This window comes from Cervus canadensis, chromosome 11 (genome assembly GCF_019320065.1).
Source record: "Cervus canadensis isolate Bull #8, Minnesota chromosome 11, ASM1932006v1, whole genome shotgun sequence".
Lineage (NCBI taxonomy): Eukaryota > Metazoa > Chordata > Mammalia > Artiodactyla > Cervidae > Cervus > Cervus canadensis.
Window position 1 is genome coordinate 47603082 of NC_057396.1, and position 24741 is coordinate 47627822.

The window sequence follows — 24741 nt, forward strand, 5'->3', positions numbered from 1 at the left end:
CTTAACTCTTTGGCGCTCAGCTTTCTCTATGGTCCAGCTCTCATGTCCATACATGACTACTGGAAAAACCATAGCTTTGACTAGATGGAACTTTGTTGGCCAAGTAATGTCTCTCTGCTTTTTTTCCCCCTGCTTTTTAATATGCTGTCTAGGTGTGTCATAATTTTTCTTCTAAGAAGCAAGCATCTTTAAATTTCATGGCTGCAGTCACCATCTGCAATGATTTGTAAATATTTTCCCCCATTCTGTGGGTTGTCTTTTACTTAACAGTGAAGCATGAAAGTTAAAATTTTGATTAGTCCAATTTATTTATTTGTTTTCTTTTGTAGCTTGGGTTTTTGGTGTCATATTAATTAATTAATTAATCCATGGTCACAAAGATTAATTCCCATGTTTCTTATAACGGTTTTATAGCTTTAACTGTTTCATTTGGGTATTTGATCATTCTGAGTTGAGTTTATTTTTGTATACGGTGTAAGGTCACGGTCGAGCTTCATTCTTTTGCATGTGGATATTCAGTAGTCTCAGCATCATTCTAGTATGTATTTTAAACTAATACAGGCAATGAAATGTTTTTTAAAAATGAGTAAACTAACAAACCTCTTTTTGGAAATTATAAATGTAGGTCATTTAACTGCTAAAGCGGAGAAGCAAAGAAAATACAAAGAAAGAGAGGGAGAAAAAGACACATGTACACACACACACACACACGAGTGAGAGAGATTAGCATATTCTATTTTCTCAAATCTTAGTAATCTAGTTTTCATAAGATTTATTTTTGTCAGTACTTTGCCAAACAATTAAAGAACATGGTATTTGCAAACTTAGATCGCAGTTCCAGAATAAACTATGCTAGCCTTCCTTCAGAGTTCCAACTGTTTATATTTTAACAACTATCTAAAAGCAGAACTTTCCAGTGTTTTCAAGTATATTTTGATGATCTGCCAATTGATTAAAATTCTGCAGAGCATAGCTCTCTGAAACTTGATGGCATTCCAGATACTGCTTGACCAAATCATTTTTAAAACTTGTAAAAAGATAGAGCTTTTTAAAATGATGTTTAAAAAGTCAGATCTTTTAAAATATATAATTTTGGTATATTAACAGTCAATTAACCAACTTTAATGTAAAACTGAACATATGTGTATCCAAATGTCATACCATGGTTGAGTTTATGAAATTTTTCAACAGTTACAAAATCTGTAAACCTAATCTGGGCTTAATTAAACATATTCAAAATATCATTTCTCTAAGATAAGAACTGTGCCTATTTGTAACCCTACTATTTAGGTCAGTGCATACAGTAGGAAATGAATAATGGTAGATAATACCTTTTGCCACTCAATTACTTTTGGTATCTTAAACCTCCCTACACCCCCAAACAACTTTTATCATATATACTAGGTACTATATGATTATACTATTTCATTTAATTTATACAACAAGCCTGAGAATGGATATCATAAACTCTACTGAATAGGTGCGAAAAAAATGATTTAACCAAGGTCATATCAATTGTGGTAAAAGGTTATGCCCAATGAAACACGGAAGTCTCCAGGCATCCTCTCCCACATTGATTCTGTCCTTGTCCATATGATTATTTTTTTGGCCAATGGAACATATACAAATCTGATAAAAGCAGCAGCTTGATAAGAGTGTTACTAGGACTTGATTTCTTGGTATATGCCTCCACTATGTGAGGAAGACCGGTTTAGCCTATTTGAGGATGGAGGGCCATATGGAAAAAAAGATCTAGTCCTCTAGCTGTGTGCAGCTCTTTGAGTAATCATGGGCAAAACCTGCAGAAGAACTACACAGACAACACCCAGATGATGAACGATAATAAATCATTGTTGTTTTTGCCATTAAGCTGGATTTTTTTTTTTTCTAAAGGCAGCAACAAATTACTGTACTTAAATAATTTAATCCCCAAATATCTGGGATATCTTTCTGTTACTGCTTTCTAATTTTATTCTGATGGGTAACAGAACATACTCTGCATGACGTCCTTTCAAATTCAGTGACATGGGTTTGTGGTATAGTCTATGGTCTTGCTAAATATTCTCTATCTACTTTATTTATTTATATTATTTTTTTTTGGCTAGGCCTCATGGGTTGTGGGAGCTGAGTTCCCTGACCAGGGACTGAACCCAGGCCCTCAGCAATGAAAGCACAAATTCTTAACCCCTAGACTACCGGGGAATTTCTCCTTGTCTACTTTAAAAGAACATAACAGTATATTCTACTCCTGTGGAGTGGAGTGTTCTATAAATGTCTATTAGGTAAAGTTGGCTAACAGTATTATTCAAGTCTTCTATATATTTACTAATTTTCTAGCTCGTTGTTTCATCAACTACAGAAGGGAAGGCTGAAATCTCGAACTACGATTGTAGATTTGTTTATTTCTTCAGTTGGTTGTCAGTTTTACATGAACTATTCTGTAACTCTAATATTAGTTACAAACATATCTAGGATTGTTTTGATGAACTGTACTTCTTTTTAATCATTATGAATCATCTCTCTTAACATTTCTTATGCCATCTATTTTGTCTGATATTAATATAATCACTTCTATTTTCTAACAATTAGCATTGCTTCCCTGTGATGAACAACAGCTGAATTTTTTTTTTTTTTTTTGGCCTTCTAGCTGTTGTTTCTTGCCAAGTTCCTTGGAGTTTCTGTTCCACTTGTCTATTTAGGTTTGGCCAAGGATTTGGATGGCTATTTATATGCAAATTTGAGAACTCCCTGACATCCCAGCTCAAGCCAGTGAGGCTGAGGCTCTCTGCTTGAATCTTAGTTGTACAGCCCTTTAGGAAGAGGTGTAAAATGTAAATGTCACTAACTCTAGTCCCATTCTTTGAAGAGTCTATTCCTCTCTAGTTCTTATATGCTTTGGGGCATTTTCCAGTTCTATCAAATAGGTATTTTAAATATTTTTACCCTAGATTAGATTAGTAATTGTTATCTAAAAGAGGATATAAGCTAGTCCCTTATTATCAGAAGCAGAAACCCTTGAAGAGATATATCCTAGAAATATTCCAAGAAATCTTAAATGTCACTCTGTAGTATTATTAATAATATTTGCATTTTAATTTTGAAACTATTTAATACATATGTAGAATAAAGCAAATAAAATATCATGATAATATTATAGGAACTAAAAATCTCAATATAAAATAAAAGATATAAATATAAAACCAAAGAAGTTTAATAAAATCTTTCCAATTTTAAATTTTAACTGAAAATATCAGTATGAACTCATGATTCTAAAAAAATTCCTAGCTCTAAACCACAAAGAAAGGGCCAAGAAATAAATGACTCCCATTTATTTCTATACCACAAACCAGGTGCAATAAGCACCTTCATAGCCTAGACTTTGGTATCTAAATACTATTCTATATACTAAAAGAAATCTGGGCTTCTTGGAGAAAAGGTAAATTCTAAACATGGGCAGAGAAAACACAAAGCGAGCCTAAGATAGCTTTCACTCATTTCATATGCTAGCAAAGTAATTAATGCTCAAAATTCTCCAAGCTATGCTTCAACAGTACCTGAACCAAGAACTTCCAGATGTTCAAGCTGAAATTAGAAAAGACAGAGGAACCAGAGATCAATTGCCAACATCCGTTAAATCAGAGAAAAAGCAAGAGAATTCCAGAAAAACATCTACCTCTGCTTCACTGACCACACTAAAGCCTTTGACTATATGGATCACAACAAACTGGAAAATTCTTCAAGAGATGGGAATACCAGACCATCTTACCTGCCTCTTGAGAAACCTGTATGCAGGTCAAGATGCAACAGTTAGAACCAGAGAAGGAACGACAGACTGGTTCCAAATTGGGAAAGGAGTACATCAAGGCTGAATATTGTCACCCTGTTTATTTAACTTCTATGCAGAGTTGTTGTCTAACATTATGCGAAATGCCAGGCTGGATAAAGCACAAGCTGGAATCAAAATTGTCGGGATAAATATCAATAACCTCAGATATGCAGATGACACCACCCTTATAGAAGAAAGTGAAAAGGAACTAAAGAGTCTGTTGATGAAAGTGAAAGAGGAGAGTGAAAAAGTTGGCTTAAAACTCAACATTCAAGAAATGATCATGGCATCCGGTCCTATCACTTCATGGCAAATAGATGGGGAAACAATGGAAACAGTAACAGACTTTATTTTCTCGGGCTCCAAAATCACTGCAGATGGTGACTGCATCCATGAAATTAAAAGATGCTTGCTCCTTGGAAGAAAAGCTATGACCAACCTAGACAGCATATTAAAAAGCAGAGATATTACTTTGCCGACAAAGGTCCGTCTAGTAAAGCTACAGTTTTTCCAGTAGTCATGTATGGATGTGAGAGTTGGACCATAAAGAAAGCTGAGTGCCAAAGAATTGATGTTTTTGAACTGTGGTGTTGGAGAAGACTCTATAGGAGTCTATAGGACTGCAAGGAGATCAAAGCAGTCAATTCTAAAGGAAATCAATCCTGAATATTTATTGGAAGGACTGATGGTAAAGCTGAAGTTCCAATACTTTGGCCACCTGACACAAAGAGCTGACTCATTAGAAAAGACCCTGATGCTGGGAAAGACTGAAGGCAGGAGAAGGGGATGACAGAGGGTGAGATGGTTGGATGGTATCACCGACTCAATGGACATTAAGTTTGAGAAAGTTCTGGAAGATGGTGAAGGACAAGGAAGCCTGGCATGCTGCAGTCCATGGGGTCGCAATGAGTTGGACATGGTTGAGCGACTGAACAGCAGTAAGATAGCTTGCTGTGCTAGAAAGCAAATTAATGTTAAAAGACTAACAAAAGTAATATGAGAAGGACACAGAAGTCAGCTTAAATGGACTCTCACTGGCCAAATTTAGACAATATGGGGCTTAAAGTAGGACAACTATAATATTAAAAATACATTAAATGAATAAAAATCCATAATAAATTGAAAGTACATAAAGTAGGACTCCATGAGGAGACACAAAGAATAAGTACTATGGAAAGAATGTCTACCATGAAACTGTGAACTGAAAAACTCTCAGAGATTGTATAGGGCTGAAAGATATTGCAGTTCTATCTAGCCAGAGCTGAGAGACCAGAGACCTTGTTGGATTCTCAAGGCATAAGAAGAAATGGCAGAAAGGAGATCCATTAGTAATAAGGCTAAACTAGCCCTATTGGAAAGGCTACTCTAAACCAATCTAAACAGAGCTTAGAAATAAGTCTTGAACAGATCTAACTTATCTGCAGATCAAACTGAGCTGGCTGCCCAAACAAAACTCAACAGGCTTTAACAGAGGAAAAGAGAATCCAGACACTCAATAACCAGTCACTATTTCTCGTATTCAGTAAAACAAACAAACAAAAAAACAGTACTAAGTATTTGAATAAGAGAAAAATACAAGCCACAACCAAAGGCAAAAATCAGTCAGTAGAAAGAGAGTCAGAAATCAGAATGAGTAGAAGAGAACTTTAAAGTCACTTTTATAAATATACTTAAGGACTAAAAGGACATCATGAAAATAAACAATAGTGAACTGGCAGATATAAGGAACCAAACCGAACTTATAGACCTAAAAATGTAATATCTGAAATAAAAATTCACAGGATAGTCCTAATAGCAGGTTATAACTAGAGAAGAAAAGATTCATGAATTTGAATACTCATCAAACTGAGATTATGATAAAAAATAAGGCTGGTAAAAGTGTGTGAGGTGATCTTTATAAGTGATGTGTAGGACAATATCAAGTGATGTATTATTCATGTTGTTGGAATTGAACTAACCTATTTGACAGCAGATCATTTGTTGCCTGGTCACAAAAGAACTTTTGGGGATGATAGAAATACTTTCTGTCTTGGTTGTGGAGGTGGATATATAGGGGTATGCATTTGTCAAAGCACATCAGAATGTTTACTTGAAATGGTTACATTTTATGTATATTATACCTTAATAAAATTGATTTTTAAAATTCCATGATATTGTAATGATACTTAAGAAAGGGAGAAAAAAACTCACTTGCTGCCACTGGATACTTGGTAATTGCAACGGAAAAAGAAAAAAGAACTTTAACAATGGAAAGATTTGGTAGTACCACCTAAATTGAAAGTGACTATTCTTAGCATCAATTGTGAGAAAACTTGATAAAAACATACTATGATGAAAAACAGTATCATCTATAAAGTATTCTTGCCTAAAATAAGACTATGATCAGGCCTTTAAACTTCCAATTTATAGCACAGAAATACACTCATAAATTTTATACTGTAAAATATTAACAGTTGATTTAGCATGTTGAGAAAGAAATACTCATCTTTTTTGTAAATTTGAAAATTTTCCCATTAAAAACTGAAAACAGTGATTACTTAAGACGTCTACCAACATACTACATTATAAGAGTACAGTGTCACCTCACAATAAACTAGTCTGAAGGTAATATAAATTTGGATATATATGATTGGAAATTTTGTTTTTATAGCAGGGTCATCCTTAGCATTTCATTAACCTTGTAGCAATGAGTACTCAGGGGCTTCCCAAGTGGCTCAATGGTAAAGAATCTGCCTGCAATGCAGGAGACACAGGTTTGATCCCTGGGTCAGGAAGATCCCTGGGAGAAGGAAACAGCAATCCATCCCAATATTCTTGCCTGGGAAATCCCATGGACAGAGGAGCCTGGTAGGCTACAGCCCACGGGGTTACAAAAGAGACACGACTTAGTGACTAAACAACAATAAGGCCTCACATTTTATGCAACTGAAGTTTTTTTACTTCTCTTACAGCATTATGGCAAAGGTCTTACCATTTTGCAGTCTTTGAGTACAAAAGTGACAAGGTAATTTTGAATTACTCAAGTACAAGAGAATTGTGTCCTGAAACACAAGTCATGTACAGCTTCCAGAAAGGGCATTTAAAACTCCTGGTTTCTTGAAAAGCTATCTTAAAAATGGGTATGATATGGGTGGCTCAGCAGTAAAGAATTTGCCTACAATGCAGAACACACAGGAGACACAGATTTGATTCCTGGGTCAGGAAGATCCCTTGGAGGAGGGCGTGGCAACCCACTCCAGTATTCTTGCCAGAAAAATCCCAAGGAGAGAGGAGCCTGGTGGGCTATGGTCTACAGGGTTGCAGAGAGTCGGACACGACTGACAGTCATGTCAGTCGTGTCCAGATTATCTGGTATTTAGGCATTTGAATTTTTTGAAACGTCTTTCGTCGTACACATACACGTTTCTTGATCTGACATGCTGGTGCTCAGTCATGTCAGTCGTGTCCGACTCTCTGCAACCCTGTGGACCATAGCCCACCAGGCTCCTCTCTCCTTGGGATTTTACGTGTAACTCCATGGCTGATTCATGTCAATGTATGACAAAACCCACTACAATATTGTAAAGTAATTAGCCTCCAACTAATAAAAATAAATGAAAAAAAAAAAAACTTTAAAATTTTAATTTGAGCAGCTATTGCCTCATTTCAATTCTTAAACTAGGGGCTACAAAGAGTAGCACAGCTAGTAGTCATAGAGATCATAACAATGTAACAATAATTTTGTTCATCAGTTTACGTCTAGTATATTCATCAGAATCTGGCACACAGCAGACACTCATTAAGTGTTTGTTAAACTAATCAAAGAGTCCATCCTGAAATTAACCAGCCAATAATTATTTAATCACTACACAACCTCTATTATACTGTTCTTTGGAAATGATAATCTATTCTTATTCTTTAGAAAAGCACAGGCCATTTACATTTTCAATTTCTTATGACTGGAAAAAAATTTTTGAATTTTTGAATCTATCACTGAGTACCATCTATCACTGAGTACTATTCTAATTAGCAACACTAAATGGAAACACAATATAGAAAAGATTAGATAAAGCAGATTAACCAACAAGGGAGGGTAGGATTCATGTTGTAGGAGTTAAACACCAAACATAAAGGATATAATGGATTTTTAACTAGTTTCTTCTCCCTTCTGTGTCAGTATTTATAATAAAGTAAGTAACTGTTGAATGGAACGAGAAAATCCAATGCAAATGATATATAGGCAGAAGAAAGAAAAAGGAAATCTATTGAAAATATTACTGTCAATTCCTCTGAAGGCTCTCATGGTCTAGCCTATATGAAAATCTCATCATGACAATACTGCACATAATCCCCTAATACTACCCTCACATTTGCCATCTAATTTTAGTTGGGTTATACAAACAGATAATGATTCTGGCATTGTGGTTTTTAGCATATTCCATATTTCTGGTAAAAAAATTATCTTTGAGAATGCAGACTTACATACTAGTATTAGGAGAGATGAGACATTCTGTTGTGTGAATCTCACTTCATATTTTAGGCTTTACAAACACAGGGCAGTTTAGCACATTCATGGAAATAACAGGTCATTCAGCCTAAGTGCAGACTTTGTGTGACTGATACCTACTACTGCTATTACTGGAGGGCATGGTGGAGGTAGGTACCAGACGGTGACACTATGGATAAAGTCTGGAAATGGAAAATACAAGAGAGAACACGCCCTTCAGAAAACTTCTGAGACTTGTCCTGTCAAGACTCTGAAATGGACTTCACCCAGAGTTTGGAGAAACATCAAACAAGAAAAGCTCTTCTACACAAGCCCATGTTTCTCAGACTAGCCAAGAGGCTGCCAATGTACTTGGCCAGCACCCTAGGGCAGCTGTTTAGCCATGACCTTGAATTCAGTGAGGAAAAGGGCTATTTATTGTTCACTGCTCTCTTTACTATGGAGGTTGTAGGTCATGTGCTAGGAATAAAGGCGAGCTGGGGTTACTGGGGCTTCTCCAGGCCAGGTAGACAGCAAGCCTTGTCTGGCTCAGATCACGTCCACGGGCGGTGTCACAAACACACTCATATTCCCTGTCTTTGCTGATGCTGCCTTTCCGCTCACTACCAACCCCCACTCCTTGCCCCACCTCAATCACTGAAACACTTCCTCAAATCTTCTAGAGATCTGAGAGGGTGTTTGAAAATCACTAGTTTAGATTAATGCTCAATCCAATGCAAGAAGTGCTTGTACAGAATCTTCTTATACACTTACAGTGTATAAGATCTAGTGCTGCACTAGATCCCTGGGTAACTTATTCTGCCACTGGGCATATCTGACTGTTAGAAAGTATTTCCCAGTAGCAAGCTCAAATCTGCCTTCTTCCTACCTTCTTCTTTTAGTTCTAGCTCTGCTTCTTGAGGTTGCAGGGCACAAAACTGTGCTATCCCTTTTTCATCTGTCAATGCCCATCTTAAGTTTTACCTCTTTGTATTACCTGCCCTAATAGCTTCTCCCACAGCAACCCCTGTGCCCTTTGGTTTCCTTATGTGTAGACCACTCCTTGGCCCTTATGCTTTAGAGTCTTAACTATCTCGGGCATTCTTTCAGCCTTTCTAATAAGAACGTATTCTCACTGACAGCTGGACACTCTCAGTCTTTTTTTTAAATGTCTACTTCCATATCCCTTTACTATGATGCATTGGATATGCAACTAAATACAAATGAGCAGGGGTCCTCCACGAACTGGTCTTAGCCATGATGACTTTCCTTACTTTGTACAACATTTTCTTACAAAAATCTATCCTAATCAAATCCAACTGCAAACTATATCCTATATCTTCCTCCTTTGCAAATAACTTTTCTTTCCATCTCAACTTTTCCCTCTCTAGGTCACAGAATATTAGTGTATGGTACATGAACTTTTGAACACTACACATAAAATGTGTATTTTTCTGTGGTAGAGAGGGTTTTATACTGTCATATAATCCTCAAAGGATTCCATGACTCCCCAAAAGATTAAAATTCAGTGCTTTACCTTTTTTTTTTTGCCTTGTCTGCTTAATCAACTCTTGGCACTGAATTTACGTGGATCAGTTTCTGTACTATTAATCTTTATTGTGGCCTAACTCTTTTGCTATTTAATGTTTCATGATTGTAAACCCTTCATAGGGGGTTTCGTGTCTTTTTGTTATGTGTGCTACCTTGTATGATACAGACACTTAAAGATAATACTTTGGACACAGATGGTGAATCACCCTTCAAATTAGTCAGTGTACAGAGACTGGATTCTAAAGGTCCACATCGCGGCTGTGACACTGCTAGAGCTGGGCAAAACACCATAACCAGCTCCCACCTCACCTCTGCTTTACGAATATTTTCTTTAGCTTCATCTATTTTCTGTTCCAACTCTGTTCGGTTTTGTTCTGATACTGAAACTCCATGGCACTCCAGATCATCTAGAACCTATTAAAGAAAATAGGAAAATGATAATTGTTTTCTATTTTTCTTTTTTATTAAATGACTAGAATGTCTAGATAATTTTAAAGACTTCAGTGACAAGTTTCCATGATTCCCTTTTTAACCTTTGTTTTCATTTATTTATTTGAAAAATTTTTAAAAAGCTCCGAAATAATTACAGACTTATAAGAAGTTTCAAAAGTAGGACAGAGTCTCTTCACCCAGGTCCCCTAATGGTAAAAACCTGTCTAACTACCGTATAATATAAAATCCAAGAAACTGACATTGGCTAAGTCTGTAAGTCTTATCTGAATTGCATTTTTTGATATGCACACCTTTAACTTAAAAATTACATGAATATAAAGCACTGCTTCCAAACAACAACTAATATAAAATGGCAAAAAGTCTATTGCAGCTTCATACATTACCAAGTGTTCCCTACTTCAAGATAACCACTGTCCCATCAATTTACTTGTATTTTATCAAACCATTTATTATATATTTCCTATATACTTCGCCCAGTTTTAAAAAATAATGAGATCTATCAAATGTGTCTAAGAAACCTTTGTGTGTTTGTACAAATAGACTGACATCATTCTCTAATCCACTGATTCAATAATTCAATTGTATCATACTTTATTTACTCTTACTTTACTACCATTTGAGTTTTCAAATTTCTCAATATTATAAATAGTACTGTACCAACTACCTGGGCTTCCCAGGTGGCTCAGTGGTAAAGAATCTGCCTATAACACAGGAGATGCGGGTTTGATCCCTGGGTCAGAAGATTCCCTGGAGAAGGAAATGGCAACCTACACCAGTACTCTTGCCTGAAAAATCTCATGGACAAAAGAGACTGGCAGGCTACTGTGCATGAGGTCACATAAGAGTCGGACAAGACTTTGCAACTAAACAACAACAACAACAACCTAGTCAGTGATTCTTTGAACACATGAGAATATTTATCTAAGGCAAAAACATAAAGGTAGAAATTGTACATTTTTATAGACATTGCCAAATTGCCCACAAGAGGCTGTACCTATTTTTCTAGTAGTGTGTAAGAGCACATCTCTCTACATTTCACCAACGCTGTATACCCTCAATCTTTGAAATTTTAAAAAGATTATCTCATTGTTTCAATTTTTGTTTCTCTGTAATAGAGCATCATTTCATATCCTCTATTCATTTTTCTAATTTCCTTTCTTTTTATTATTATTTAAATATATTTCCTTCTAGATACGAGTCCTTTTTCTGTTATTCATGTCATAAATATTTCCTCCCATTCTATTGCCTTTCTCTTAACTTTCAGAAGACCTGTTGTTTTACAGAAAATTTTAGCTTTTATGTAGTCACATTCATCAATCATCTTACTGTATAGGTTCTGGGCTTTGTGTCTTACTTAAGAAACCATTTGTAATATGTCAAAAATATATATATATATTTTTTAGTTTTCAGTAGTCTTGTGTCTAGCACTTAGGCCTTTAATTTTTTTTAAATTTACCTTGTATATGGCAGAAGGGAGAAATCTAACTTTATATATTTTTCCAAATACACAGGTAATTGTTATAATGCCATTTCCTGAATAAATCCTTTCCTCAAAGATTTGAAATGCCATTAACAAGCTTTATTATGAAATATTTAAATACACTCAATAGACTAGTGTATTTTAAATACACTAAAATACAAAAATAGACTAGTATGATAAATTCTTAAATATTGATCTCCAAGATTCACTAGTTAATGGAACTCCTCCACATTTGTTTTACCTATTCTTTATTTTTCTGTGCTAATAGAAAGCATTTTAAAGCAAATTCTAGACATCTTGTCATTTCATTCCTACATGTTTTAGTAAAAATCTCTAAAAACTTAAAAAAAAATACAACCATAATACCATTATCAGACTTCACAATAATCCCTTGGTCACAATAATGCCTTGGTAGCCTTAATATGCTATTCATCATTAAAATTCCCTGCTTGTCTAAAAATGATTTTTTATAGTGTTTTTTTTGAATCAATATCTAAAGGTCCATACATACACAGATCATTTTCTTTGATACACTTGTTAACTCCTGTATGATGCTACAGCTTTAATTACTATAGTCATTACTGCATCTTTCAGTATGTGCTGAACTACAAATGTCTCATTACTATTGTTACTGGCTATTGCCATTTTGCTATTTAGTCATTCAGTTGTGTCAAATTCTTCTGAGACCCCGTGGCTCTAGACCGCGAGGCTCCTCTGTCCATGGGATTTCCTAGGTGAGAATCCTGGAGTGGGTTGCCAGGCCCTCCTCCAGGGGATCTTCCCAAGTCAGGAATCGAATCTATTTCTCCTGCTGGGCAGGCAGATATCAGACACATTTTAGGATCAGATTTTGAAGTTCCTTTGAAAACATTTTTAAAGTTTCACTGACATTTCACTGAAATTACAAATAAATTTAATAAAAAATTTTTTTTCAAAGTCAGAGAAAGACAAATACTATATGTTATCACTTATATGTGAAATCTAAAATATAAAACAAACTAGTGAAAATAACAAAAAAGAAACAGATTCACAGATTTTGGAACAAACTAGTGGTTACCAGTGGAAAGAGAGAATGTGGTAGGGAAAAAATAGGGGCAGGGGATTAAGAGGCATAAACATGCATAAAATTAATAAGCTATAGGGATATACTGTACAGGTATTTAGTAGATACTGGAAAACATTGCTGAGTGTTGAGTTATAGGGAAAACATCTATTGGATATTGTTCACACAATAAAATTCAACTCCTTAAAATGGTTTGATGTTTGACTTCAGTTAGATGTAACGTACATAAGTTAGATGTAACCTACGATTCTCTATTGCACTTACCCGTTGTTGGTGAACAATAGTTTTGTGCTCCCGTGCCACACGTGTGGCCCATTTCCGAGCCTCTTTGTTTAAACTGTGCTCTTCTGTGGTCCCTGTTTCTGATTCTAACTGTCGGCTCTACAACACAAGAGAGAACAGAGGGAAAAGTACTGTTATCCTTGTTGAAATCACTACCATTTTGTAGGTAGACCAGAGGGCCTTCACTTAATCAGCACTCAAAATATGAGGGATGCTCCACTACTGTGGAAAGCGATGTCTCATGTCATAGGAGATTAGCAGAAGACAAAGAGGATGGTATAAAAACCATAAATGACCAGATTTTTGTCTTCCATTTCTGAACATTAAAGCTTCATCTCTAATATTGTAGTTTGATCCATTTTGGGTATGAAGAAAACTAAGCTAAGCAAAAAAGAAAAAGTATTCATGCCAACTTACTATGACACTAAAATAGTTGCATAGACAAAATGGAAACAATTTAATAATTTCAATGGGATTAAAGAAAGAATCATTGGATAGAAGTGAAAAGAAAAAAAATAAAAGCATACAATGACAGCAACGCAACATAACCATCCTCAAAAATACTGGGATTTAGTTACAGGTCCATTACCAACTTACCACCAAACCTCAAGCTAGCTTTTGTCCTTCTTTTGGGCTTTACTTGTCATCTCAAAGATAGGGATGCTAGAGCAAATGATCACAAAGAAAAAACTGCAAAATCTAACTAAACAAGAGTTAATAGTTAACCCCTATTATGCAAGGTACTGTGGCAAGTGCTTCATGTAACTTTTATAACAATTTTATGAGATGGGTCACATGGTCAGTTTATAGAAAAGGAAACTGAGGCTCACAGATGTTAAATAAAATTTCCAGTGTCTACCAGATAGTAAATGTTACAACTTCTGATTCCAGAATTAGAGCTCTTAACCACTAAACTGTTTTTAACTTCTTCTAAATAATGAAGAATTCATAAAAAACAATTTTTATTAAAACTGGATTAAAAATTTAATACTTTTGGGGAGGACTGTAGGCAAGGTTGAAAAACTTTTTCTCTATGCAGACATTTCAGTTAAAGCTAGATTATATAATGATAAATGAATTGAAACATATCCAAATCTAACCAACTTTACATTTACATTTTATACTGATTCATTCTTTGGGCTATTAGGGAATTATATTTGGTTTGCAAAAGGATCTAGGCATTTAAATTCATCTCTGTACTCAGAAGCCAAGGTTTAAAATGTTAAACCCTGAATGCAGAATGAAAATGTAATCTATAGGAGGTATGGTATAAAGGCATACTCTGAAGAGCTCAGGTATAGATTTTTGAGTCAGATAGATCCAGTTTTAATCTTCTCTATGCTATTTATTAGCTTTATGATCTTTTGGGTTGTTGGTTAATCTGTGCTTTAGTTATAGCTGAAATTGGTGAAAATGCCATCTATCTCAAAGGGATTATTTAGGACAAAGTGAGGTCATATTTTAAACATTCTCTTATAGCATATGTGTAAGTATCCAATAGATGGTAACTGCTAAAGACCCAACAGAAAATTACGTGAAACAAAAAAAATTAGCATTATTGCTAATGAAAAAGTCCAAATAATTCCCAGGTTCTTGATAGCCCAAATAGTGAATCAAAAACAAGGTTGAAGATCCAAAAAGAATGAACTTGTAGAGCATAGAGTAGATGAGAGAGGAGGCAACTGACAGAGAACTTTAATTTTTATTACTGAGGCACATTGTAGGAACTGGTAAACAGGTCTAAAATGTGTGTTGGCTGCATGGCCAACTTGCACACACAGAATTTGTACCTTTTTACTGAGTATTATCTGTGCTTGAAAGCTGGAGAAACAAAGATAGGACTTTTTTTTTTCCATTCTCTATGGGTTTACTATTACTCAGAATGGAGTGCCAATGATCAGGACAGATCACAAATACCACTGACTGGGAGATGTGATTTTGGGATGTTCTGGGCAAGGAATGACACGTAACAAAAATTCAAGTAGGTTGATCGCGTTCATGAATTCTGAAATCAAGTCATGGAAAAACATGGCTACCTACAATACAGTTCTAGACAAAAAAGAATTCCTTATAAGGAAAACACAGGCCAGGGTACTAAACAATACATAGAGAAATGATCTAATGCCACCCCCACAAATAAAGGTCAATATAAATTAGAATCAAGTAAAGATCACTACCTTTTTAAGATGGTGGTATCAGTAGTGGTTGATTCTAGCAAAGGAACTGTTAGTGACTGCTTCTTTTTAAAATGGTGGCTAATTTACTCTTTAGTTCATACTTTTCCTCTACTACTTAAAAATGTGTTAAAATATATAAAAGAATAGTAACACACACAGCTATTCAGAAATAATTTAAAAGACATTGTTATTTTCCTAAAGCACAATGTGAGACTAAAAATTAAATACCAAACAACACAGCAGATTAGCTCTGGAAAAGTTCACTTATTTAACTTGATTATTTTTAAAGAGGCATATATTATAACATAACAATTCTCTGCATAATAGCATAAAAATAGTTCAAATTATAAACTCAAGAGAAATGCTATAAAAGGAATTTCCTATTGACTTTTAAATGTAGGTTAGGTAGTTTATTAGTCTGTCAGTTTGGGTTATTTGATAACTCAGGTCAACTACCCATGATTCTTGAAATTTTTAGAAACATCAGATTTCAGAAATCATACAAGCTTTAATAAAACATTTCAGAAGCAGATTTTTTCCTGGAAAATAAATGTCAATCCAAACACAAGCCTATGCTTTTGAGTACTCTTCTTTCTGGTTGGAATAACTACCCTATATTTTTTGGTCCACAGGCAAATTCCCAGTTATTTTTCAAATCTCAGTTCAAGTCCACGTTCTCTGTGAAATCTTCCCTGATATTCCCAGACAGACTCAGGGATTCCTTCAGTTTAGACATATCTCCATTATATTAATTTATTCATTTGTAAGACATCTACCATGTGGCTGCTGTCAGGCTAATGTAACATTATACTGTGACTGCTGCATGTATGTTTCTTCCTGTTTGTCTTCAGGCAATCTGACGCCCTAAAGGATGCATTCCTGGCATGTAGCACCATGCCTAATAGTACGCAGAATGCCCTCAGTAAAGGCTGGTTAACAAATATAACCTAAAGTTAGGGCCAGGCCACCAGATTGCTAGTATGGTGCCTTCAGAAGTGATGAGAATAACACAATGAATTGTAATCAGTTTCTAACAGATAAAGGAAAGTATTTTGTATGGAGAAGAACAGGATGAACAGAGGAGAAGGAGGACTAATAGTAAATTAGTGCCATGCATTTTAATCCAGATTCTCAAAGCTCACTTTAGGACTGAGATCCCTCTGCTCTTGTAAAATAAAAGATCTCTTTTTTCATGTTTAAATTCTCACTACAAAATCCATTCAAAATGGGTGGCTAAGGAAGGAATTTTTTATTTTTGAATCCCCAACTTAAGGAATCTTTATACATTTTATTTTATGAAATTTATTTGTTCTTTAAAAAATAGCCATTGAATATGAAGTGCATTCACTTCTCAAAGAGGCCTGGCTATGTCATTCTGGCTAATGTACTTAACTTCGTCTCTGGGCCGTAGCTTTCTCAACTGAAAATCAAGACATCTCTAGATGAGATGAAATCCCAGATCCTTACCAGTGCTGCAATTAAGAGAACAAACAGGCTCACGTATTGGCTGTAATCAGAGGGAACAGTGTGTTTCTCTACATAAGAGACCCAGAAATTATGCTATTCTATTGCTACTGCTCTCTGCTCCAAATTTCTTCTTAGCATTATCTGAGAGGATAGTCTTGAGAGCAGAAGGGCCTCTGTAAAGATTATTAAAGTATAATTTATTTGGAATTTTAAATTCATGACATAATTTTAGGACGTACTGGAGATGAAAACCATAAAGAGAAACCATGGAAGGTGCAGGATGTCAAATTTCTAAGATGGTTAGGGGGTATAGATGATGCAGATATTAAATATCCATGATGTACTACTGAATGAGAAAAAAATAGCTTAAATTCGTCTACTAATAATCTACTTATAAAAAAAATCTACTTATATAAAGTTGTGTGTCCATATGTAGGTAAGTATATATCTGCATAGAAATGTTCAGAAGGATATTGGCCAAAATGTTACCCGTGGTTACCTCTGAATAGTGAGGGTTTAGGTGAAAAAATTTTTAATGATTTTTTATAATTAGGAAACTATACAGCTATTTTAATTTTTAAAAGGGTATCATTTACTGAATATTTAAGCTCTGTGCTGTTTTACATACATCTAGAGCTCAAAAGAATACTAATAGAGACTATTCTCAATTTATAGATGTGGAAATCTAGGCTCAAAAAAGACATGGGTCTCTCTAAAGCCATTTAGCCTATAAGAGCTAGATTCAGAGCTTGTGTTGAGACCTCTTGAGATTCCTGCTATCTTTATATGACCATAGAGAGAGAGAGAGAGAAAGTCACTCAATCCTGTATGACTCTTTGCGACTGAGGCCAGAATAGTGGAGTGGGTAGTCTTTCCCTTTTCCAGAGGATCTTCCCAACCCAGGAATCTAACCCAGTTCTCCCGCACTGCAGGCAGATTCTTTGCCAGCTAAGCTACAAGGGAAGTCCATACTTATACGACCATTCTATTTATCTAACACTAACATTGATAACACAGAGAGAGTAATACTGAAAAAGACATTGCTAAAATACAAATTTCTTTTCGATGAAATTTTGGCTAAGTTTTTAATGAATGCTAAGACATCTTTTAGCTTAAACTAATATGTCAAGAATATTAAAAAGTGTGGGACTTCCCTGGTGGTCCAGTGGCTAGGACTTTGCACTTCCACTGTAGGAATACAAGTTCCATTTCAGGATGGAAATGAAGATCCTATAAGCTGCACAGTGTAGCCAAAAAAAAGAAGAAGATATTTTTTGATTTAATGTTGTTTTTAGAAAAAAAAAGTCAAACTGTTTCAAGAGTTTAGGAAGGCTTTCAGAGCCTAACAATGTTGCTTTTAAAAATCACCAATCAAAGAAAAAAATCACCCATCTTTTTAGAAAGTAATATTAAAGTCTTTTCAAAATTAATATTTATTAAATAACTTTAAAGAACTATACTACAAAAAAAAATTTTGGGGGGAGATGGCTGTTCCTGTGGCTTGTGGGATCTTAATTCCCTGACCAGGGATTGAATGTAGGCCCTCGGCAGTAAAAGCAGGAGTCCTAACCACTGGTTTGCCAAGGAATTCCCTTTCTGAATTTCTTTTCTGTCCTAAGGCTGAAAAACTTAGGACAGTCCTCTCTGAACACCTGACTGTAGATACTGCTGATTCTAGAAAGGGACACTCATGTCTATAATCAGAATCTTTAAATTTGGATATTATTGCCAGTATATGTACAGGAGGATGGTATCTATCTATCCATCAGGAGTATTTTCCATAAATTCTCTATCACAATGCGTTCATTCTGATGAGTCAATGCTAAATCTAATATAAGATTCCCGTCAACAGAAAGAGCCACTTGTAACAGTGAGAATTTTCAGGTAAATGTTCTACATGATATATTGATCACATACAGATGTTTTTATAGACAAGGGCATTTAAAATATATTTATTTATTTGGCTGTGCTGGGTCCTAGTTGTGGCACATGGGCTCTCTTAGATGTGGCATGGTGGATCTAGTTCCCTGACTAGGGATCGAACCCAGGTCCCTTGCATTGGGAGCACTAAATCTTAGCCAATGGACCACCAGGGAAGTCCTGACAAGGACATTTTGGCTAAATACTTATTTTTAAATAGATGCAAAAAATGCCCCACTTAAGTGAAACTTTAATATGCAAAATTCTAATTACAGCAAGTGGCTGTCTTATTTAATATAACTGTTAATCTACAGAAGGCAGAATTAAATGTCAGAAGTAGCATTTTAAATAACAGGAAAAGATCATATATTGGAAATTAATTGTCAGCTCTTCTCTTTTTTTCATCATTTCTGTGAAGATCTTATTATTTTCAGTTCAGAGACGGTAAAGAGGAAAGGGTCTTCTCATCCCCACCAGGAAGTGTGAGAGAGATGTTCCCTTAAGGTTTTCCTGCTTCTATGTGTGCTGTGTGTGCAGTTTCAGCCATGTCTGACTCTTTGTGACCCCATGGACTGTAGCCTGACAGGCTCCTTTGTCCATGGGATTTATCAGGCAAGAATACTGCAGAGATTTGCCACTTCCTACTCCAGGTTGCTTCCCCATCCAGGGATTGAACCCATATCTCCTGCATTGCAGGCAGATTCTTTACCACTGAACTTGTATAGATCACTGCTTGTATAGATCATACTTGTCTAAGTTTTGTGGACATGCATGTTTCTTGTATTATTTCCCAGGCTGACCTTGTCCTTTGTCACAGGATGTGAGGAAATGCTCCCTAAGTACGCAACACTCATTCTGATCATGGAAGGGAGATACACTGAGATGTATGTAGGGCAGAGAGGTGCTGAGCAAAGTAAATCATGTACTTATGAGAGGACTAAGAATGGGTAGTAACTATTAGCTACTGGCTACTCTTTATTCCAGACATATTGCCTTTTAGCCTTAAAAACTGCTGAGAGGTTGGTGAGTTATCCTTTGTAGAATAAAACAGGAGAGAAAATCCCAAGGAACTTCCAGTGATCAACTCAATAAGGGAGCTGAAAACTGGAGGCCATGATAACACTACAAAGTGTTATCATATTTCATAATCTTGGTAATGTCTTCTATATTTGATATTTAAGTATTTCCCATAGTAATTTGTGGCACAACCTAAAAAAAAAAAAAAAGAAAGAAAGAAACATGCTTGTCTTGAGGATAGGAGAAAACAGGCTGTCAACATTTATTTTCTATCTACTATGTGTCAGGCATTGAGTCAAGTTTAATTTTTAAACTCAATAAAGTACAGTCATTTCATATAAGGAAGCTGAATCAGAGAGGTTAAATATATATAATATGTAAATAAAAATAAATACAGCCAGCACATAGCACAGTTAGGCTCTGACTCCAAAGCTCATGATTTCTCATTGTACAATACCTGCATGAATCTCTAACACAAAGTTATTACCCATGTGACAGCTGAATGACTTCAAACATAGAGAGCCTGAATAAATACACTTGTAAAATCTCTCTCACAGAATTTATATTTATCCTTCTTTTGTGGAGGGGGAAGGCAGGAACTTTAGGGTACATTTCAAATCCTTCTTAGAACAATCTTATACTAAAAACTTTCATTTCAGTGAAGAAAGATGAACTTCACTATTTCTGGAAAGATTTTTGCCTTTCAGGTATCATCTGATACCAGGAGATACAAAGAAGGGATACCTTTGAAATCAGCAATTCTATATGGAAACAGAGACATATAAATCTTTCAGTATTAACTATGAGCCAGCTACTAAATTACTACACTAGGTGGAACTTGTCACTGATCACTGTCACTTATAATCATCTCAAGGTTAAACTAAGATTCCTAATTTAACTCTATGGCTGTATAGAATAGATCATTGTGACTTTAGAAAATAATCTTGGCCAGTTCCCTTTGGTATATCACTCTAAAATATGATTTAAAATAATCATATATTAAAATAAAATGAAAAGGAATTTTGATGTACTAGCAGATAAAAAAAGATTAAGCCAAAAAGAAAACAAAAACCAAGAAGTGCAATACTTTCAACCCTTAATTAAATCCCAGTGGTTAATACTGTGACTGTTTTCATCTGTACATTTTTGACTTTTGTGGGGAAAATACTGGAATCTGAAATGGGTTATATTAAAAATTTTTCAGAAGAAAATAAGTTATATTTAATCATGATGATGACTTTAAAAGTCCTATGGCTTTCCTAAATTTATTGTATTTTAAATCTAGATCAAATATTTATTGACTACTCTTCTCTATATAAGGCAAGGGCATATACAAATTATATGCAATAAATATCTACTGAGTAAATAAAAATGAATGTGTTAAATCCATAAGGAATTAAAAGTTCCTAATATAAATTATAAAATCCAAAATAAAATAAAGGAACAACTGTCCTGCAGAGGGAACTTGTTTGCAATTACCACATGGCTGTCGTACTTGAAAAGATTCCATAGTTCTCCATATGCTACGATATGTAAAACTCAAACACAAAATCTGGTTGCAACCTACATTTACAGTGTTGTTCAACTCCTTCACCATACCAAACCTACTTGCTATTTCAAATACAGTAATGCATTTTCAAGCTTTTCTGGCTCTACTACTAATTAGCTGAGTGATCTTGAGCAAATTTCTTAACCATAGTTTCCTCAACTATGAAGATTAAAAACAGCACCTAAAATATAGGATTGTTGAGAGGATTAAATGAGTTAATACAAGGAATTCAATTAGAAAAATGTCTAACATGAAATAAACCTTCAGTGAATGTCACTTATTATTTTTATTATTTTCAATTGTTATTTTCACTTCCAAGCATGTTGTTTTTCAATCCTGCAGAGTAAATTTCAATTCACTTTCAAGATCTAATTCATATTAAGAAGACAAACAATCTGATAAAAGAGACTAAAGATCTGAACAGACATTTTATCAAAGTAAATATATGAATCACTAATAAGTCATAAGAAGATATTCAATATCAGTTATTAGGTTAACGTATATCAAACTGCAATGAGATTCTATTTTACATCCTCTAGGATGACTACAAGCAAAGAGACAGACGATAACAAACAGCAGTGAAGATATGAGAGAAACAAAACACACATACAATGGTAGGCAGAAAGACAAATTGGTAGCTACTTTGGAAAAGTTTGGCAATTTCTTAAAAAGTTAAACATAAAGTTACCTTACGATTCAGCAACTCAAGAGTAATGAAAACATATTCATACATTAACTTGTACACAAATGTTAATATTAGCATTATTGATGATAGCCAAAAGTGGGTAACAACCTAAATTTCTATCACTGATGAACAGATAAACAAAATGTAGTATATTCATAGAGTGGAATACTATTCAGCAATAAAAAGGAACAAATTGCTGATACATTCTAAGACAAAGATGAACCTCAAAACTTGCTAAGTGAAAGAAGCAAGACATAAAAGACCACGTATTATATAGTTCAATTTATATGAAATGTCTAGAGAAGGTAAACCTTTCAAGAAAGAAAACAGATTAGAGGTTGCCTGTACAGGGGATGGGAATATGGATTAACAGTAAATGGACATAAGGGATCCTACAGGGATCATAAAAATGTTCTAAAACTTATTTGTGATGCTGGTTGTACAACTTGGTAAATTTACTAAAAATCAGTGAATAATACACTTGAAATGGGTGAGTTATATGATATATAAATGTCTCTATAAATTTATAAAAAAAAATTACACCACATCAGGATGCATTAACTGTACTCATCTACGGACACCAAGAGCATTCTGTCAGGTACAGCACTTGCCTGATTATATTTTACTTATTTGTGTACATGTCAGTGAGCCTCTTGTGTTTGGGCTCTTCACATGTAGCAGCTATCCTCAGCATCTGTCTGAGTGATTGGCGCTCAGATAGATACAGCAGGAACTCAATGTCTGTTGAATTGAAATGTGCTCCAGAAGAGGACAGGAACAATAGCAGTTTCAGAAATACAACAGAAGATAGTGGCAATAAGTCCTTCCTACATGCCCTGCATTTAGCCAGCAGGAGAAGTGAGTTAACGGGGCACTGACTGGTGCTCTCCACTCTGTGACAGGCTTAGTGCTTCCAGCTCCAAGAGGAAACTAGGAAAGCAAGTAAACAATGGTTCCGTTCTCATAGAAAAGAACAGTACTAGTCCATACTGGGTAAAAACAATTACTTGGGATTTTATTTTTTGTGGGCAATATGAATACTTAATCTACAACAAAACAAAAAGTATATATAACAAATTTTACAGGTAAAAACGTTTTCAAGATGATTATTATAAAACTTTCAACAGTTGACAATCTGGGATGATTTTTATAAATGTGTGAGCATTTATCGTTTTCCATTATGAAAAGATTAATTGCTCCCCAAGTGCTGAACATTTCTTCCCTGAAAACACAGTAGCATTTAGAAAGAACATTAAACTGCAATTAGGATGTTAATGTGTCATTAATTCACTGTATGACTCTGGATAACTCTCTTTTCCTTTTTAGGCTTCAGTTTCCTCTTTAATAAATGCAAGATTAGTTCAAAGGTTCTTTCCAGCACTCCTATTGAGGAAAACTAAGGTGCTTCAGACAAGATGACAAATGAGAAGCTCAATCTTTTCACTATAAATAGGAAAAGAAATCCCTAATTTATAAGGGAAAAGGAAAAGCCCCAGCTTATGCATTCAGTAGCCCCTTACACATATATTTATAACTTTCATCCCAATACCAGGCCCCACCCTTCTTTTAACATGCAAACCCACATACCCCATCCCTCCCACCCCTGACCCATACCCCCAAATACCTCAGCTATGGTCATTCTCAGAGCACTGACAGGGGAGAACTCAATATCCACCAGCTGGGCAGCTTTTAAACTCTGCCCAGTACAGATTGCACAAGGACAGAAAACAGCATAGAGTTAGAATTGTAAGGCAAACAGGGACACAGAGCTAAGAACATTTAGCACAGCGTTTAGAAACAAAGAAGGATTTAGGGTTGTCATGGGGCTTCAGATGAGTGAGATGCGAGTCCCTATCAGCCTCATTTTCCTGAGGAAACTGGGCAAAGATAAAATAATCTCAAATGGGTCACAATTTTAAGTCAAGCTTTGCATACTTGTCCATACCCTGTATCCTCAGGACAATGTCTCCCAGTCATTAAGCAAAAGCTGATAGATTAAAAAAAGGCACTACTAAGGGCAAGGGTTAATAATCTAGAGGGAAATCTTGATTTCCTACATTTCTTTATATAGCCACTAACAGGGCTATTTAAATTTAGTAGGAAAAGTAATGAAGATACCTCCAGTAAAGGTTTCTATTAAATTGATACCATTAAACTCTGGTATCATAAACTCCCCTGGTCTTGATTCTAAGTTTACCACAGACTTGACCAATATAACTTGACTTCCCTCCTGGCTTACCTACATTGAGAGAATGTGCTAGATATGTGCTTTCTCACCTTATAGAAGTAAAATACCTTTTAAAAAATGTTATTAAATTAGTATTCTGTTTTTTTTAAATTCAAAAATGGCTATTAATTTTCATAGAGCAAACTCAAGGATAACAGTATATGATTAACACTTCCTTTTTATACATTGCCAATTTGTGTTAATACTTCCACAGTCTAAGAAATCTGAAAGGAATTATAAAGGGCCTATAATTTTTTAATAAACCCAGCAAAGTATTTGTATACACATATTCATTATTCTATTTATTAATTCTATTCTGGTTAAAAACCACTGATTTCTTTGGAAGGGTATACATGTGAAGAATTTCATAAATAGAAAGTATAAATTTACATCTGAATTGAAAAAAAATTACTGAATTTTTTCTTCTTCCCTCAGTTCAGTTTTCAGATTTCCAGTAACTTGTTCTATAATTTAACCCTATTAAGTAGAAAGTTGTTAGCATAAAGATGTTGGGTATGTTAGTCGTCTTTTAGAAAGGAATGTCAGTTTCTCGGCATCCTTACAGTTTTGCTATAAAAT

General features: G+C 35.0%; 1 protein-coding gene across 3 annotated transcripts in view; it reads right to left on the reverse strand.

The window, feature by feature from the left end:
* FCHSD2 (FCH and double SH3 domains 2) overlaps nucleotides 1-24741 on the reverse strand; it is a 268065-nt gene that overhangs the window by 31435 nt on the left and 211889 nt on the right. For all 3 annotated transcript variants that reach the window (XM_043482268.1, XM_043482267.1, XM_043482269.1), the window contains exons 11-12: nucleotides 13103-13219; nucleotides 10152-10256 (exon numbers count right to left, since the gene is read on the reverse strand). In XM_043482268.1, coding sequence (XP_043338203.1) covers nucleotides 10152-10256; nucleotides 13103-13219 — 222 coding nt within the window. The remainder of the gene's footprint in view (nucleotides 1-10151; nucleotides 10257-13102; nucleotides 13220-24741) is intronic.